The sequence below is a fragment of the Mastigoproctus giganteus genome, chromosome 5, assembly GCF_048544385.1.
Source record: "Mastigoproctus giganteus isolate SK-2022 chromosome 5, ASM4854438v1, whole genome shotgun sequence".
Lineage (NCBI taxonomy): Eukaryota > Metazoa > Arthropoda > Arachnida > Uropygi > Thelyphonidae > Mastigoproctus > Mastigoproctus giganteus.
In genome coordinates this window covers 185,601,896-185,619,131 of record NC_143579.1, presented here as the reverse complement: position 1 = coordinate 185,619,131, position 17,236 = coordinate 185,601,896, and the positions used below count along the sequence as shown (strand labels likewise).

Sequence of the window (17,236 nt, the reverse complement as noted above, 5' to 3'; positions counted from 1 at the left end):
GGGACCGCCCCTTCCGGGAAGAATTTGGAGAAAATGACGGCCAAGACTGGCCCAATTTTCTCCCAGTGCCTCTTATAAAATTCCACTGTTAGCCCATCTGGACCTGGCGCTTTACCTCCTTTCATATCTTTCAATGCTAATGATAGTTCACTCAGGGAGATAGGTTGATCCTGTTCATGTCTATAAACTGCCAAGAACCCTGGTAATTCGCAGCTCTCTAGTAAAGCTGGTCCTTTGAATGCTGTATACATTCATTTCCTTGTAAACATGTGCAAAACACTTAACGATGTCACTAGTTTCTGATATTGGTGTGGGCCTACCTGTATTTGATGGATTAAACTGCTGTCTCTGTGTGATCTGTTGAATTGCTTGAAAAAGAAAGCAGACGACTTATCAGCTTTCCTGTAACATATGCGCATCTGGATAGCTTCGTTTTCTGCCTGCCTCTCTAATAGCACGCAGTAATTAAATGTACTTTTCACAGGTACTTTTTTCCAGGTACTTTTCCCTTGTTAATTTTTGAAAAGCTGTTTTTATTGCACTTTTGTAGTGCGCCCAGCTCCCTTCTGTCCAGTGATTGGGATTTCTCAAATGCTGTGTTAGTCTTTTAATGTCCTGCAGGTCACCTCGCAAGAGCACCGGTTTTAACCTCCAGGTGCCCTTCCCCTGTTCTACAGTTAGGCTTAATGTAAAGTCCATTATAACTAATTTGTGATCTGTTATTGCGCGGGGACCCGAAATGTTGATATGTCTTACCCGATTTATTTTGTCTGCTATCTTGCTTGGGACATAGAACCGGTCAATGCGGGTTCCTACAGTTCCCCTAGACCAGGTTGCTCCGTGACTTATGGGATATTTCTTTCTCCATATATCTATGGAGAAAGAAATTGTACAACAGCTTGTCCAATTGCTCAACAGCTTGTTGAGCTCCAAGGAGCCCCCTGTGCCTCTTGTTGGATCCCTCATACCTGTTTTATCTTTAACTGGGTCTAACACGCAATTCCAGTCTCATCCTAGTATAATCAATCGGGCCCCCATCATAAAAAGATGTAAACTACTAAATATCCGCCTCCGCTCTGGAACGGTGTTTGGTGCATATATATTCATCAGTCTTATTGTGTGCGACTCTATTCTCCAGTCAATGCAGACTATTCTCCCTTCTATGTCCCTTTGAAGATTGCAGAATTTTCCTATAACTGGTGGTAAGACTATGATGCCTACCCCCCTTGGCATTCCTTGAGCCAGAACTCCAGAAGTTTAGACATTTGTATCTGTTCTGGAATTTTCGCACTTGGACACTGTTAAAAAAGTGACTTTCTTGGATGAATAAAATTCTTACCCCTAGTAACAACATGCTTCTCCATACATGATGCTGAGCATGCCCTCGAGCAAAGCCCCTTATGTTCCAAGTACCAATGATTACCATGTAGATACAATTCGTGTTCCCTTCGAAATCTGATCTATTGTGTCAGAGATATGCTTAGAGCATACAGGGTCCTGCCTAACTCTTGCTCATGTCCTAATAACCATGAAATTCGGGAATCGTTTAGCTGCTGCACTATTCCCAGTAACCTCTGTCCTACGAAGTTTCCAAAGAATATGTCTCTCCACATGAATTGGATGTTGTTTACTTTGCCTCCTTGAGCATACTCTAACACTATTCTCGGCTTCCCTAGCCGCTGCTCCCATTCTTCTAATTTAACAGTTAATGTTTCCGATCCTACTGGCACGTATTTTTTTTAAATGCTCCACCCCCAGTAATTTGTCACTTCCCTCGCCTAATGTCCCTTCCGTTTCGGAGTCATCTGAACTTAGCTCATTCAGATTTTGTATTGTGTCCTTTCCTTTTTCTACAATTTGCCTCTTTCTTTTTCCGTCTCCCTCTAGACTTTATTCGTCTTTGTTGTCCCCCCTCTTCATACCTCTTGCTATTTCCACCGTTTCCATTAAAGTGGGGGTGTCTTGACTTATGTCTATAACCCCTTTTTCCTCCCCTGTTCCTGTAATTAGATTCACTGGTTCAGCTGACAATATCTTTTTTATGACTCCCTGTGGCCTTAAAATGACCATGTTACCCTTTTCCGAATTTTCCTACTTTTCCTTCCCCTCCTCTGATGGCATCTGCATATGACCTAACTGAGCAGCTTCCCGCTTTGTGGCTTGTCTCCCTACGTTTGTTGCTTGCTTTGGGGCAGTCACTACTGATATGCCCCACTTCTTTGCTATTGAAACAACGCCCTTTTGTGCAATTCGCACCTAAATGATCAAAGCTACCACATTTTAAGCACTTCTTCTCTACCCCTCTGTAATTCAGAAGTAGTCGATTCCCCATTACATAGATGATGTTTGGAACTGGCTTTCTCATTTCCATTGTTACTTTTCCCGTATACAGCTCTGGAATGCCCTCCCACGCGTGCATTTCTATTCTCGAGACTTTTCCATATATTCTTCTAATGAAGTTTTTAGATATGTGTTCGGCATTTTTGGGTAACGCTCTATGGTCATATATTTCCTGATACTACCCACCAAATGGGGGTGTATACTTAGTTTTCAAAAGGGAAGCCCCTCAGCAATGTGTCTCTTGTCACGCAGTCTTTACAAACTACCTGGTATTTCCTCAAGGGCAGGAGAGTAAACCCCTGTAATCTGGATAAATTTATGCTTTTCGCTAAACCCTCAATTACTTGTCTCCGTTCATACTCTGCATCCAGAGTGAATTCCAAGGTCCTCTCACGTATATAAAAACTCATTTTGGGAGGGGAAAAAAAAATGTAACAACGGTCGTGCCCGCAGGCACTAATCCCACCCTGGAAACTTTCGCAGGGTCAGCAAAGAAAACTTAATGTTAAAACTTACGATATCTAGAAGGACCTTGAAGCAGCACAACCTCGTCAGGCGATTATCCGAAAGAAGAACGTTTATCCGGCCTTTCTTCGGCGTGTGGGTAGGTACCCTGGTGTTGCAGACATGACAACCCAGTTATGATGATAATCACACAATATGAGAGATGCCAAAAGGTTTATGTGATAATATTTAAAAATAACTAAATGCACAAGGCATAATACGTTAAGAATTAAGAGTTTAATATCTATATAATATCGGTGTAAATACTCCATAGATAACTTAAGAAACTACGATGGTAATGTGGGAGGCATCATTTGCTGTTTCTCATATTGTGCTCTTCCTTTACAACGAGTTGCCCAGGCATTGCACTACTTCTAATAAGTAACGCTTCTCTATTAAACTCTTAACGTATTATGCCTTGTGCATTTAGTTATTTTTAAATATGATGTGTAGAGACTGGGGAAGAACCATTTCTGTACAGTGTTGGAAGAGGTAAATGAGATTTCAGGTATAAACGACTTGGTTACAATACCTTTAGTACACAAGGACCACGTGGATTTCCAACAGTTGGTTAGAAGATTCCAGCATTTCTCCTTTTCTTTCTTTGGGTCAGCAGTTGGATCAGTAGTAATATTAAGAGGGGTAATACGTATTCCTTTCCTAATATAATAGCAGAGACCTTTATAAATAACATGAAGGTCAGCGGGTAAAGTGCCTGCAATAGCTTGTAGGGCCGGTGTGGAGACTGTATGGCATGTTCGAAGCAGCGCCAAGCGAAAGGACCTTTGTATAGCATCCAGTTGAGATTTTACAGTAAGAAGGCTGGCCCTTTGAAACCAAATACAGGGGCATATTATAGAATTTTGATAAAGACGGTACGATAAGAGATACGGAGAGTATTGTTTTTTAGTCCCTATTCTTTCCTACAAATTCTGAAGAGTTTATATCAAGTTCTTAATCTTTTTAGAGAGATGCTGTAAGTGTAATGAGAAGGCCGGACGGTCATCTAGGAGAACACCAAGGTGTTTGTGTGTGGACACTAGAGGAAATGAATTTCCTTGATATTTTATTACTGCAGGGTCTGGGTCTACTGCTCTGTCAGTACAATTACCATAATTGTAGTCTTTCCTTACCCTTAAAGATCATCATTTTTGTTTTTGTCACTGAAACGGTGAGTTTGTTTTTAGGCCCAGTCGGATAGTCTGGAGAGAATATTCAAGCCCGTGACTGCTGAATACGGTGCTGTTTCTTGTATTCTGTCAATCTTGTGAGCTCCTCTGATCATTTGGTCGTCCCGAAATATAAATAGAAAATTGCTGACCGGGCTAGCCGTGTAGGTAAAGTGCCTGCCTGGCAACCCAAAAGGTTCGATTCCCGCCTCGGGCTGGATATCACGATGGTGCCGAACCAACTGGTTGGTTGTATATCCCGGCCACGATACACGAAGAAGCAAACAAAAACTGGTTCCTTCGTGTATTGATCACATCATACGAAATAAATAAACAGAAAATTTATTTATTTTATTATTTGCAGAAGTTTCTTGATCCCTTCTGGAATTTCCGTGGACAAGAATGGATAAGTCATCGGAGTAAGCTATCATATTTATATTAGTCAGGTCATCATTGAGGAGAAGCCAATCATTTAGGACTAAGTTCCATACTAGGGATCCAAGAATAGACCATTGAGTGCAGCCACGAGTAATATGTCTGGATATAGACTGGTGTTTCGTTTGTATTAAGATAAAGCGTTACTAAAATAGTCCTTTATGAGAAGGTATAATAATTGAGGGCAATTTGCAACTCGAAGACAACGAAGAACACTCCCCCACCATAGTGTATCGAATTAGAATATGTTTAAATGTGGATTCATTTATGAGCTTTTTAATTTGAAACAATGCTGCATCATATAGTTTGTATAAGTGTAAAGTGTATCTAGGGTCAAACGGCACCAGGGGTTTTCCCCATCTCCGCGTAGTTTTCTTTGTGTGGTGATACAGTTCACTGTAAAGGCCAGAGATTTAAGTGTATATATATTGAAATGTGTGGTGTCGTGTACCGTTGTTCCTCTGGCCATTTAGCCGCCAGACCCCTGCTGAGGCCCGATGTTGCCTCACTTTCGCCCCGTGGAGGCAGACCAGGTACCTAGTAATTTGCATTTACTCTGGCAGGTCCTGCCACCTATTTTCCTGAGATTTCAATGGCAAGAACCTAAAAAATAAAAATAAATAAATTAATTAAATAAATAAAATAAAAATAAAATAATTTTTGCCCATTGTATGTTGATCACATACATGTTTCCCAGTTTGAAGGGGTTGCGTTTGAGAATTTAATGGCCGAGGAGAGGGCGAAATAATTTAAACAAGCTAGAATTTTGGTGTGGGTCTTGCGCTGGCATACAGATAGAGAGGGGAAGGAGACTGAAGGCTAGGGGAGGAATAGCTAGGAAAGACTAGGATCAATAGAGTAGACGACCCCAGCATGTGCCAGTGGGGCATGGCCATGCCCTACCAGAGAGAAAGATGTGGGATGGCAGGGGGGAGGCAACAAGAAGGCTGTCTATATATTTGTAAATAGTTTTAGTATTTTGTAAATCATCATCACCAACTGTCATCGTTCCGCTATTTCACGGATCGACGTATGAAGCCTCGCCACCATGCCATGACCATGCACTTCTCTCCTTTGTTTATTTCACTCCAGTTTCCTCCTCTCTTTATCATGTTCTGCCACCTCATTCTTGGTCTCCCCCTTGGTCTTTTGTCCCTTATTTGTAATTCAAACATTCTTCTTGGCAAACGCCGCTCGTTCATCCTCTTGACATGTCCAAACAATTTAAAACGGGACCTTTTAATCCTATTCTGGAGTTTTTCAACCTGAATTCTTTGCCTAATCACATCATTTCTGATTTTACCGCGTCTTGTCTTTCTGGCTATGCTCTTCACAAAGCTCATTTCTGCCCCCTGCATTCTGCTTTCATCCTTTTTCCTCATAGTCCAAGTTTCAGAAGCATATGTCACAATTGGTACGTAATAGGTCTGGTATATAGCCTGCCGCCGTGTGGTCAGGCGCGCGGGTGCATTAGTACACGTGCCTTGAGTGACCGGGGTTCAAGCCCGTGACTGCTAAATACGGTGCTGTTTCTTGTATTCTCTCTATCACGCGAACTGCTCTGGCCGCGTGGTCGTCCCGGAGTATAAACAGAAAATCTATTTATTATTTATCCTTACACTTCAGTGGTATGTTTCTGTTACAGATCAGATCTTTTGTCTGCCTATAGAAATTCCCGCCCGCTTGTCTCCTTGTACTTATTTCATCGTCTATCACTCCAGTCTTTGTAATGGTGCTTTCTAGATACTTGATATTTTATTACTGGAGGCCTACCATAATTGTAGTCTTCCCTTAAAGATCATCATTTTTGTTTTTGTCACTGAAACGGTGAGTTTGTTTTTAGGCCCAGTCGATAGTCTGGAGAGAATATTCAAGCCCGTTACTGCTGAATACGGTGCTGTTTCTTTTATTCTGTCAATCTTGTGAATTTGTTGAAGTTGTTAACCATTTTTAGCCATTTTTATGTTAACCATTGTAAAGTATTCGTCAGGCTCGCCACTCCCCTTTAGAACTATTACTTCACTCTTCTCCTGATGAAAACCAGTCCAAATTCATTGGCCTTACTAATCCATATATCAACTTACCGTTGCACTTGTTCCCTGCCCTCTTCCCCTTATGCAGAGGTCATGTGCGAAGAGCACGACTTTCATCTGGTCTTGTCCAAGTTGTTCCACCACTCTACATTGCCCATTATTCATGACAGCTACAAACAGCAGTGGTGACAAGACGTCTCCTTGCCACAAACCTTTAATTTTGGAGGCTACTAGACTTTTAATTCCAACTAAGAAATACTGTTCAAGGTTTAGGCCTAAATGGATGTCAGATGAACTAATGAGGCTCGTGGCAGAGAAGAAAAATGTATGGGATGCATATAAAGTATCAGGTGACACAGAAGCCTATGGCAGATATAAACTAGTCTGTAATCAAGTCACAAAGGAGGTTAGGCAGGCGAAGGCAGAATACGAGAAATCCTTAGCAAAGGATGCAAAGTATGCAAAGAAAAACAGCAAAGAGTTCTTTACTTATGTAAACTCTAGAAGGAAAGGGATGAATCAGATTGGACCACTTAACATAGACGGGTTGAATATTGATGATCATGCTCAGGTAGCTGATAAGCTGAATGAGTATTTTGCATCTACATTCAGACACGAGGGTTATTCAATGGCGGGAGTGTCAGAAGTTTATCAAACTCTAACAGGGAGCTAAGTGATTTTGCTATAACAAAATCACTTAGCTCCCTTGGAGCAAAGTGGAGGAGAAATTGGTGAAGTTAAACATAAAAAAGGCACCTGGGGTGAATGGGATCTATCCAATTATACTAAAGGAGGCAGCAAAGGAAGTAAGCAAACCCTTAGCCATAATTATGAGAGCTTCCCATGGACTGGAGGTATGCAAATGTATCACAAATTCACAAAGGGGGTTCAAAAGTGACACAAGTAAATATATACCTGCTAGTTTAACTTGTGTTCCGGGAAAAATAATGGAATCGCTAGTTAAAGACGCATTGCAGGATCATATAGACAAGACAGCAGTAATGGTTAAGACACAGCGTGGGTTTGTTAAAGGGAGGTCTTGTCTGACCAATTTTATTGGATACTGTGATGTGGTCACAGAGGAACTGAATGCCAAAAATAATTTTGATATCATATACTTGGATTTCAGGAAAGCTTTTGATACTGTTGCACATGGAAGACTGCTGTACAAATTGGAAATGTTTCGCATTAAGGGTAAGTTGCTACAGTGGATAAACGGATGGTTGAGTGGGAGAAGACAGAGAGTGGTAATCAATGGACACTGCTCTACGTGGACTAATGTTATTAGTGGAGTTCCTCAGGATTCGGTGTTGAACCTATTGTTCTTTTGCATATTTATCAATGATATTGATGAAGGTATATCAGGTATAACGATATGCTACTCCAACTGGATCTAGATAAATTGGGCAAATGGGCTGTGAATTGGCAACTGAAGTTTGACATTGACAAATGCAAGGTACTGCATATGGTGGGTAGCAATAACCGAAGAGAAACGCATCAACTGTGTGGTACTACACTTAGGGAAGTGGAAAGCGAAAAAGACCTGGGAGCAATTGTGCAGTCGAATATGAAGTTTGCTGAGCAGTGCAGCCGGGCTGCCATGGCAGGTCACGGAGTCTTGTCAATGATATATAGGAATTTTGCTAGCAGAGACAGGGAGGTGACTGTCCCGTTATACAAGGCAATGGCCAGTCCACACCTAGAGTACTGTGTACAGGTCTGGGGGCCTCATTTTAGGAAGGATGTAGAGTTGCTAGAACGAGTACAGAGAAGGGCAACATGATTGGTGAGAGGAACAAATGGATGCTCCTACCAAGAAAGGCTTAAGTTCTGCAAATTGCAACGCCTGGAGAGTAGGCACCTGCGAGGTGATCTGATTGAGGTGTATAAAGCCCTGAATGGCTTGAGCAAGCTGAATGCTGATGGGATTCTTCCTCTTGCTCAGATTAAGAACCTGAGGGAGCAGAGATTCAAATTGAGGAAAGGCAGTTGTAGAATAGATGTGCGGAAATTTGCCTTTAGCCAGCAGGTAGTCGATTGGCGGAACAGGCTTCCATCTTTTGCTGTTTAAGTTGATAGCTTAAATAAATTTTTAAGGCTGAGTTGGACAGGCATTTGAAATGAATTGACGGGTGAAATGGGAGATTTTTTTTTTTTTTTTTGGCTGATGCTGCATAGGTTTGCTTTCTTGCATCGACTAATGCTAAAGCTAACCTGATGTTTTTCCGAAACTCTCCGTCAACCCCATCACTGTTCTTTGCTCAGTGTATTCTATTCTAATAATAACGGAATGATAATAATAATAGTATAGAATAATAATAGAATGTAAGATATTTTGTAAATATCTTAGTTAAATTTTGTAGTCCTGCTCTTTTGGATGCAATAATATGCCTCATGCATTATTGAACCCGAAGCAATAGGCCTCTTCCTAAGTGACTTATGTAAACGCAGGTAAATAATTATATAGTGATATTTATTCGATCTTGAGAATAAATAAATAAATAAATAAATAAATTTTCTGTTTATACTCCGGGACGACCAAACGGTCAGAGGAGTTCACAAAATAGACAGAATACAAGAAACAGCACAGTATTCAGCAGTCACGGGCTTGAACCCCGGTCACTCAAGGCACGTGTACTTATGCACCTGCGCGCCTGACCACTAGGCTACGGCGGCCTGCTGGGTGGTTGGGGGTGCGTTAGCCAACGGGAGAAGAGGGATGCTGGTCACGTGGTACAAGTGGAAGGGAAAATTACGTCACTACAAATGCACAGGTAATAATTACACAGGTAATTTTCTGATTAGATATCGATCAGTGCGTTTCGACAGGCGTGTTTTTTACGTGGAATAGATTTGATTTACTCCGTCATAAATCCGCGGGGGATTGGCGAGCGTATCCCCCTAGTTATTATCTCTCTATACATTAAAAGTCTGCGCGGTAGCACACGGGAATCGTGACCATCCTTCCGACACCGGGTGGAAAAGGCTCGGTTCGAATCTCGTTGATGACGCGAGGAACTTTAATGGGCTTTTCTCACTCCGTGGCTGAGTTAAAATAAATAAATAAATTTTCTGTTTATACTCCTAGACGACCAAACGGTGAGAGGAGTTCACAAGACGGAGAGAATACAAGAAACAGCACCGTATTTAACAGCCGCGGGCTGGAACTCAGGTCACTCAAGGCACGTGTACTTATGTACCCGCGCGCCTGACCACTCAGGTACGGCTGCTGCTAAGTCGGTCTCAGGCGTAGATAGCAAGGTTTATCCCCCCAGAAACTGGGTTTTTTTTTTTTTTTTTTTTTTTCCTTTTCGTCCAGCAAAACAGGCAAATCGACCTGAGAACACACGCAATTTACAAACACAAATACTGGTTAATGTATTGAATTAGGGTAACCCTAATATACAGTAATAATTTGAATTTGAATACACATTAAAAAAGTTTTCTCCTAGTGATATTTATTGAAGCCAATGGGAGAAGAGGGCGAGGCAGTTACGTCACTACAAATGCAATTAATTATTGACAACATTCATAACATTCATCCGCCTCGTGCACGTGCTTCCCTGTCTAACATTTGATGTTCTATTGTGTAACGTTTTTTTGTATATTAATGAATATTGTATACAGTATTTGTAAATAGTTTAGTATATTGTAAGTATTTTAAATATTTGTATAGTTTGTAAATATTTCAGTTAAATATTTTAGTCCTGCTCTTTTGGATGCAACAATATTTCTCATGCATTATGGAGGCCTTTTCCTAAGTGACCTATGTAAACGCAGGTAAATAATTACATAGTGATATTTATTCGACCTTGAGAATGTCACGTACTACAAATGCACAGGTAAATAATTACATAGATCATTTCCTGATTAGATATCGATCAGTGCATATCGACAAGTGTCTTTTACATAGAAAAGATTTGACTTACTCCGTATACCTCTACATTTTACGTAGAAAAGTGCGCGCGGGGGTGAGCGAACAAAGCGAGCAGGGGGCGAAGCCTCTAGTTATTAGTGTGTGTATATATATATATATATATTTTTTTTTTTTTTTTTTTTTGTGATTTCACGTTTTGAGATTCCATATGTACTGCACTTTGAAAAATGCATTATACTCGTGGTGCCGTTTATCCAATCTCCTTTATTTCTTTGCAAAGAAAATAAAAAATAAATAATTATTTCCACAGTCTGAGTCACCAAATTCTTGGAGTAAACTGTTTTTTAACTCTTGTGTAGTGAGAAGTTGTCCTTAATTCAATGAATGGATACTTCCAGTCATTGAATTAAGATAACTTGAATAAATTGAAATTCAAGTTATCTAGATTTCAAATGAACTGTCATAAAGAATACTACTTTATCTGTTAACCTGCAAGGGAGAATGCTCGATTTCGAAATTAGTAGCACTTAAAGTAATAATAATAAAGTCTTGAGTTGTTTTTTTATTTAAAGAATGAAGGGTTTTATATATATCACTACACTGCTTTTTACAGTAGCCCTAATATTACACGATACTGTTCCTTGTTATGAAGGATCATAATATAGCGAGACAGCATTATGGAATGAGATTCTTATTTTTCATTTCTAATTTCAAAGTGCAATAGATAAATATTAAGAATTTCTTAATGGGCAACACACACTTACCATCTAAAGCCAGTACCAATGATGAGCAGAACTTTGAGAGCAATACGTTTGTGTAGGTTGCAGTGTTCCACAGCCGCAGCCATTGTGAGACCTCCCAAATACATCATAATAGTGTCCTATGAGGGAAAAAAAGGTTTAATCTTTTAGAAATACTCGTGATTATTATGTAAATTACACGTGATCGTGATCTTTATTAAAATGTTCCTTTAGTATTTTTATATTTGTTTTATTATTATTATTATTATATATATTTTTTTGTTATTGAGTTATAGGTTGGGGGGGAGTCTCATCCCATATCAATTAGTATTTACCATAACTTGTTACATTGCATTACATTACATTAGCAGTTACATATAACTTGTTTTACTGCAAAATTATTTGTAATAAAAACTTCAGTCATCTATTTAATGAATACAATGGTAAATGAAAATAAATTGATGGTTCAGAAGCATTGCAACTACCATACAAAAAATCCAGGAACATTCATTATAGTTAGAGGTAAAGCTCACTGTAGCTCGGGGAAAAAGCCCCACTCATGAAACAGTTGTTAATAATCGTAATTATGTTTTGTTTTCTACCTCTGGGAATCATGTATATAGAATGAAGCACATGGGTTAAAAATCAGCTAACGTAAGCTATCAACTCAGAGTACTTAATAACGAAAAAAAATTATTATGCGAGTACGACAGGGATCCCCGAAAATTGGGCTAGCGATCATACTCTAATTTAATTTTGCTCGTTGCTTAGCAGTTTCGAGTGCCAGAGACAAGTCAAGCCTTTATCGCCTGGATGCAAACAAGGAAAATGCGGCTATTATCCTAGACATTTGATTAACTCGGTGTTCATTTTGTCTTCTCTGAATCCTAAACATGGAATAGGTTTGGTTTAATTTTGCCGTCTCTTAGAATTGAATGAGAGTTGGCGCTTGAATGAGAACGCTTACATAATTCCATGTTAACATGACTCTGGTGAGCCCCAAACAGAGGGTATTTCCCGCAACAAAAATTATTAATGTTTTATTATTATTGTTTATTTAAATCCGTTCGAGGCATACACCCGCCACAAAAGCGGCATGCATTGCAAGGGGTTTCTTTTTTTATCGGAAGACACAAAAAGAGGACATTGCCTGAATTACCTCAGTTATACGGCAAGTTTAGATAAAAATAATGTACAACAATAAATATAAATATTAAGCATACATAAACAGATAATAACATTAATTACAAGTTAGTTAATGTATGCAGTGCATTACATTTCAGGCGCATTCAATTTTCTTTTTCTATGATTAATAGAAGTGAAAAGTAAATATAGTTATCTCTTTATCAGTTAATTACTAACGTTATAACTTATCAGTTAATTAAGATTATTGCTATTTTTAATACTACTCGTATACCACCTGAAATTAATAATATAGTTTATTAAGCTATTCGTCTAAACTACTATACATTAAGGTGAGGTTTCTGGCATCTTACCAATACCCATCATAAGATCAGGCTGCTCTTGCTGATGCTCCCAGAAACCTGATGTGCATACCTTAAGTACTGCGCAGACAGCCACAATATATATATATATATATATATATAACCCTATTTATTAGGGTCACCCAGAAAGGTACTTCATCTGCCCATGTGTATTGGGTCTGTAAATTGCATGTGTTCTCTGGTCAATTTTCCTGCTTTTCTGGACGAAAAACTCCGGGTTCCAGGGGGGAAAAACCTTTCTATCTACGCATGAGACCGAATAACTCAGCCACAATCGATAGATAGGAAATTTTTAGCATTAAGTGGGGTTTAGGAGTATGAGGGCTCCAGGAGATTCCTGGAAAACATCCCATCCCTCCATACCAAAACACTGCCGCATCCTGCTTGTGTCGGCCTCCGTAGCCGAGTGGTCAGGAGCGGGAGTGCAGTAGCACACGCTCTTTGTGTAGACCGGGGTTCAAGCCCCTGACTGCTGAATACGGTCGATCTGCCAACCGGCACTGGACCAGCGTGGGAGATTATGGTCCATTTCCCTCAGCATGAATTGTTGAGGAGGCTTCCATCCTGCAGTCGGTTGATAATGGCTGCACTTTACCTTTATCGGAGTGATTTCTCTCCACATTTTTCGTCTTACCCGCCATTTACTATTTATATGGCATAGCAGGAAACATGATTTATCGGAAAAGGCAACTTTTTTTTTTAGTCGTCAGTGGCGCTAACTTGAGGCATCATTGGCGATGGGCGTGGGTATCTTGACCGTACGCCTACTCCGAGAGTCCATACGGAGGAGATTCGTTGAATCGCGGTCTTGGAAACGCCGCTGGTCGTCCTTTGGTTAACCGTTTAACTGTTTTCCATCTGTTGGCTCGCACAATACGGGGCACCCTACGTTCACCACGACCATCGATTAGGCGTGGGCGCCCGCCGTTGACCCAGAAACTGCCGATCTGTCTACTGTCCGTCCAATCTTGGAACATCCTATCTACAGCACTTCGTCAACAGCCCACAAGATTCAGTTTCCGTAATACTGCCACTCTTCCAACTGTATCCGACAATCATCCCTTTTTCGAAGTCTGTCATATAGTGGTCATGCTGATCAAGTACAGTACTTCGTATGGACCGTATGCTACGAACCTGCTGTATCACATTTATCAGTTCCCATCGCGACCCGTATGCCGCCAGGCCGGAAGGAATGGCCGATTGTAAAAACCCGAGAGTGGTCATAATGTTTTGACTGGATAGTGTAATTGATTTAAAGAAAGAAAAACATACCATTTGAAGATGGTGATATCGGTAAAGCTATGACTATTGTATTATTCGTCGTGTTCGAACATTATATAGATTTACTGTTTACGTGTAATTCTGAATAGGTCGAATTCTGTGCTAGGCTAATACAATGCAAACTTCTTAAAACGTGTTTTAAGGTGAATTCAGTATTATAATAGTGAACGTTGGCACAGTGCACTGTATTTAAAAATGTCTTGGAAACGGTAAGGTTCAGAGAAACGGCTGAGTAACAGTAAAATATTACAGGGAATTCAGTACCTTCAATAAGAAATAATCCAGTTTTTGGAAACAAGGAGACAACATTGTGAAGTGCTCACTGAACTTCGGTGACTCTTCCGCTTGACCTTTCTGATTTAACTTCAAAGCTCAGCGATCTAAATCTTGAACTTCAAGGGGAAAGGAAACACTATCCCAACTGTTCAAAATACATTCAAATCTAAGTTAATTTTATGGATATTCTGAATAAAAAATGTCTTCGAAAAACTGTCTGATGTCCAACGGCCATTGTCCTTTTAAATCTGTTTATTTAACTTTCAATGGTGAAATTTCACCATTGAAAGTTGAAATTTCGATTTCTATATAATGGCCATTATGTAGAAATATAAATTATCACTCTGCAATCTAATGTGTAGTTGAAAGTCGGGATCATCGCAAAATGATTTTTGGACTCTCGTAGAAAATGTAAAATATCCATCGTTGAAATAAACTTATCAATGAATGAATGAACTATTTACGAAAGCGTATTCTCAACAACGAAAGTTTTAAAATTGAACTACTGACTGTTCGACTGATGTTTGTCCATATATTCATTAAGTGGAATTTCATTTCTTCGTGGGACATATTGGCAGATATTACCCATTCTTAAACATCACATTAAATTTTTATAAATACTGTATCTGTTTTTGTAATTAATGTTAACTTTTAATGTTGTTGTATTGAAACGTTTTAAAATGATTTTATAATAAATATTTCACAATTGTTTAGTATCTGACATTTTTAATTTCACCAGATATTTTGAATTTTAAATGAAGCTCGTGGTTAAAAAAAAAAGGTTGGAGGCCACTGCAACCAGACATGCCTCTGCTCTTTCTTCGATCCTAAATTTAGTCATCTGCGTTTGGTTGTCTAGGCAACGACATGGATATCTTGTGTTGTCATGACAACTGACCTCAGTCCACGTACAGTACTGTACTTGCCAACTGGTGTGTTTTCTTAATCTGATCAATATTAATCCCTGTCAGCATTAACAATTAAGAATATTTGTGTATTTTAAAAATAAAGAATACAATTACTACTCTTCAGTTTAGACTTGGAATTTAACTGCAATTTCATCATGATTGCGCGGACGTTTCACCTTACCTTCATGTACGGATAACATGCTTCAGAAGTAGTTAAGATTCCCGTTAGCGGAAACAAGATGACAGGTAGAAGGGACGTAGCTACTAGTGGGATAGGTTCCAGCATAAAAAAGAAGGCCATTATTAGAACGACGTATCCACATCTTGATTCCTGAAAGATTTGAAATACAGTTTTATTATACTGAATCACTATTTTATATAATGTGTAATTTTGGTGCAATTTTCTAACTACAGTATATTATATAACTTTTCAAAATACTTAATGCATGCAACCAAAATCAGAATACTAATTTGTGTTATGGGCATAAACCGGAGATTACTACCAACACAGATAACTATCACGGAAAATTGTGATGACGATTATGAAAAAAAAATTGCATTTTTTTTATATGGGCGCAGGAATTACTCATAATATGAATAATTAAAAATGCCGTTTTAAATTAAAAAGAAACCCCTTCTGATATAACTTTAATAATTTACGACTGCGTCAAATATCTTTTGATCTATATATAGTTAAAATGAAATTGGAAATAACATGAATGATTATTCATTCTAATCTTAGCAAGTGCTTTCAGTAACCTGATCTCTCAAGCAAAGAGCAAAATCATGCTGCTGCTGGAGGGGTGTTCTTAATCGTCTTAAGCCGTCCGTAGTTCGTTATAGGAATTTATCTATTCCGTCGATGAGTGAATTTAAATATCTGGGTGTCATTATGGGTGATCAGCTGACAGAGCGCATGTACGGCACGTAACCGAGAAAGCGAAGCGTTTTGTGTCTAATTCGCAGGATTGCGAGATCTGGAATAGGTCTGAGAGAGAAGTGTGCTTTATGATTGTTTTCCTGCAAATGAAAAAAATAATAATAAAAAATATTCCGGCGCAATCACTAGGTCGAAGGAGTTTGCAATTAATCATTTCGACAATGAATACAATCGTGAACGACTGTATTTACCAGGCATGCGAGCATGAACGACTGTCCACTTAAACACGTGTACTTCTGCACTCTCGCGTTTGACCACTCGGCTACGTGGGACCAAATAGCATCTTAAATCTGAGGAGCTCGGTTATGGCAAGGAAATATTTTCATCTATCTACTGCTGCATTACAGATTACTGCAAAAAGAATCCATATAGATCTTTACATCATATACAAGGAACGTTTATGGGCTGAGGCACGGAATTGCAATAAACTTTTGGGACATAGAATTTAACCTCAGCGTAGATGTGAAATTGGAAAAGAAGAAAATTTAGAACATCTTAGTTGCGAGATAGCAAGTTGTCTGGGATAATGTTAATAACTGTAAGGTTACCTACGCATTTTCCTCAAAAGTTTTTGGGACATTGAAAATGCAGAATCAGATGATGTACCCTGAAACACATAGTGTATTCATGCTCACTGGCCATGGTTCGTTTTTAATCGAAATTCTTTCAACTGTGGGTTTTTCGCAGGGAGTTATATCACTGCAGCGGACCTGACTTCTGGCGAAATGTTATGTATGAATGTTACATTATGCAAATCTGGGAGATGATCTTGCGAAAGATGCAAAGGACTCTCAGACGGATGTCCGATGGCTTTGAGGCAACCTGGTATCCAATAAGCCAACTTTTCAGGCATTCAGAAAATTCGCCAATGAGATGTTTAAAAGAAGAAAAACTTTTGCCTCTGGAGGACGATATAGTGAAAAGGAACTGCGAATTTTGGTCGCTGTTCATTTCCATTTCAACACCTTGATTTCAGTTCAGGCTCTGACGGACTGATAAGATTGGACTCGATGAGAACTACTCATTTTCGAGTGTATGTTTTCACAAAAGAGATCAGACTTTTGATGAGAGCGGGCAGGATGTGGTATCTGTTTCTCCTTAATTGGGTGTTCACTTTCACCTACCCTCTCTCTATATATACATGATTAGGTGTGTGTGTGTGTGTGTGTGTTAAGCAAAAAAACATCCAACGCTGTGAGGCGTCAGTATATGGTGTCTTGTCTGCAAA

The 17,236-nt window shown here is 39.3% G+C and overlaps 1 protein-coding gene across 1 annotated transcript in view; it reads right to left on the bottom strand.

Annotated features, from left to right (window-relative positions):
* Nucleotides 1–17,236, bottom strand: part of LOC150085927 (Na(+)/citrate cotransporter-like) — a 189,690-nt gene that overhangs the window by 134,646 nt on the left and 37,808 nt on the right. Inside the window, exons 2-3 of the mRNA XM_090373586.1 lie at nt 15,250–15,399; nt 11,123–11,238 (exon numbers count right to left, since the gene is read on the bottom strand). Of these exons, the coding sequence (XP_090229712.1) occupies nt 11,123–11,238; nt 15,250–15,399 (266 nt within the window). The remainder of the gene's footprint in view (nt 1–11,122; nt 11,239–15,249; nt 15,400–17,236) is intronic.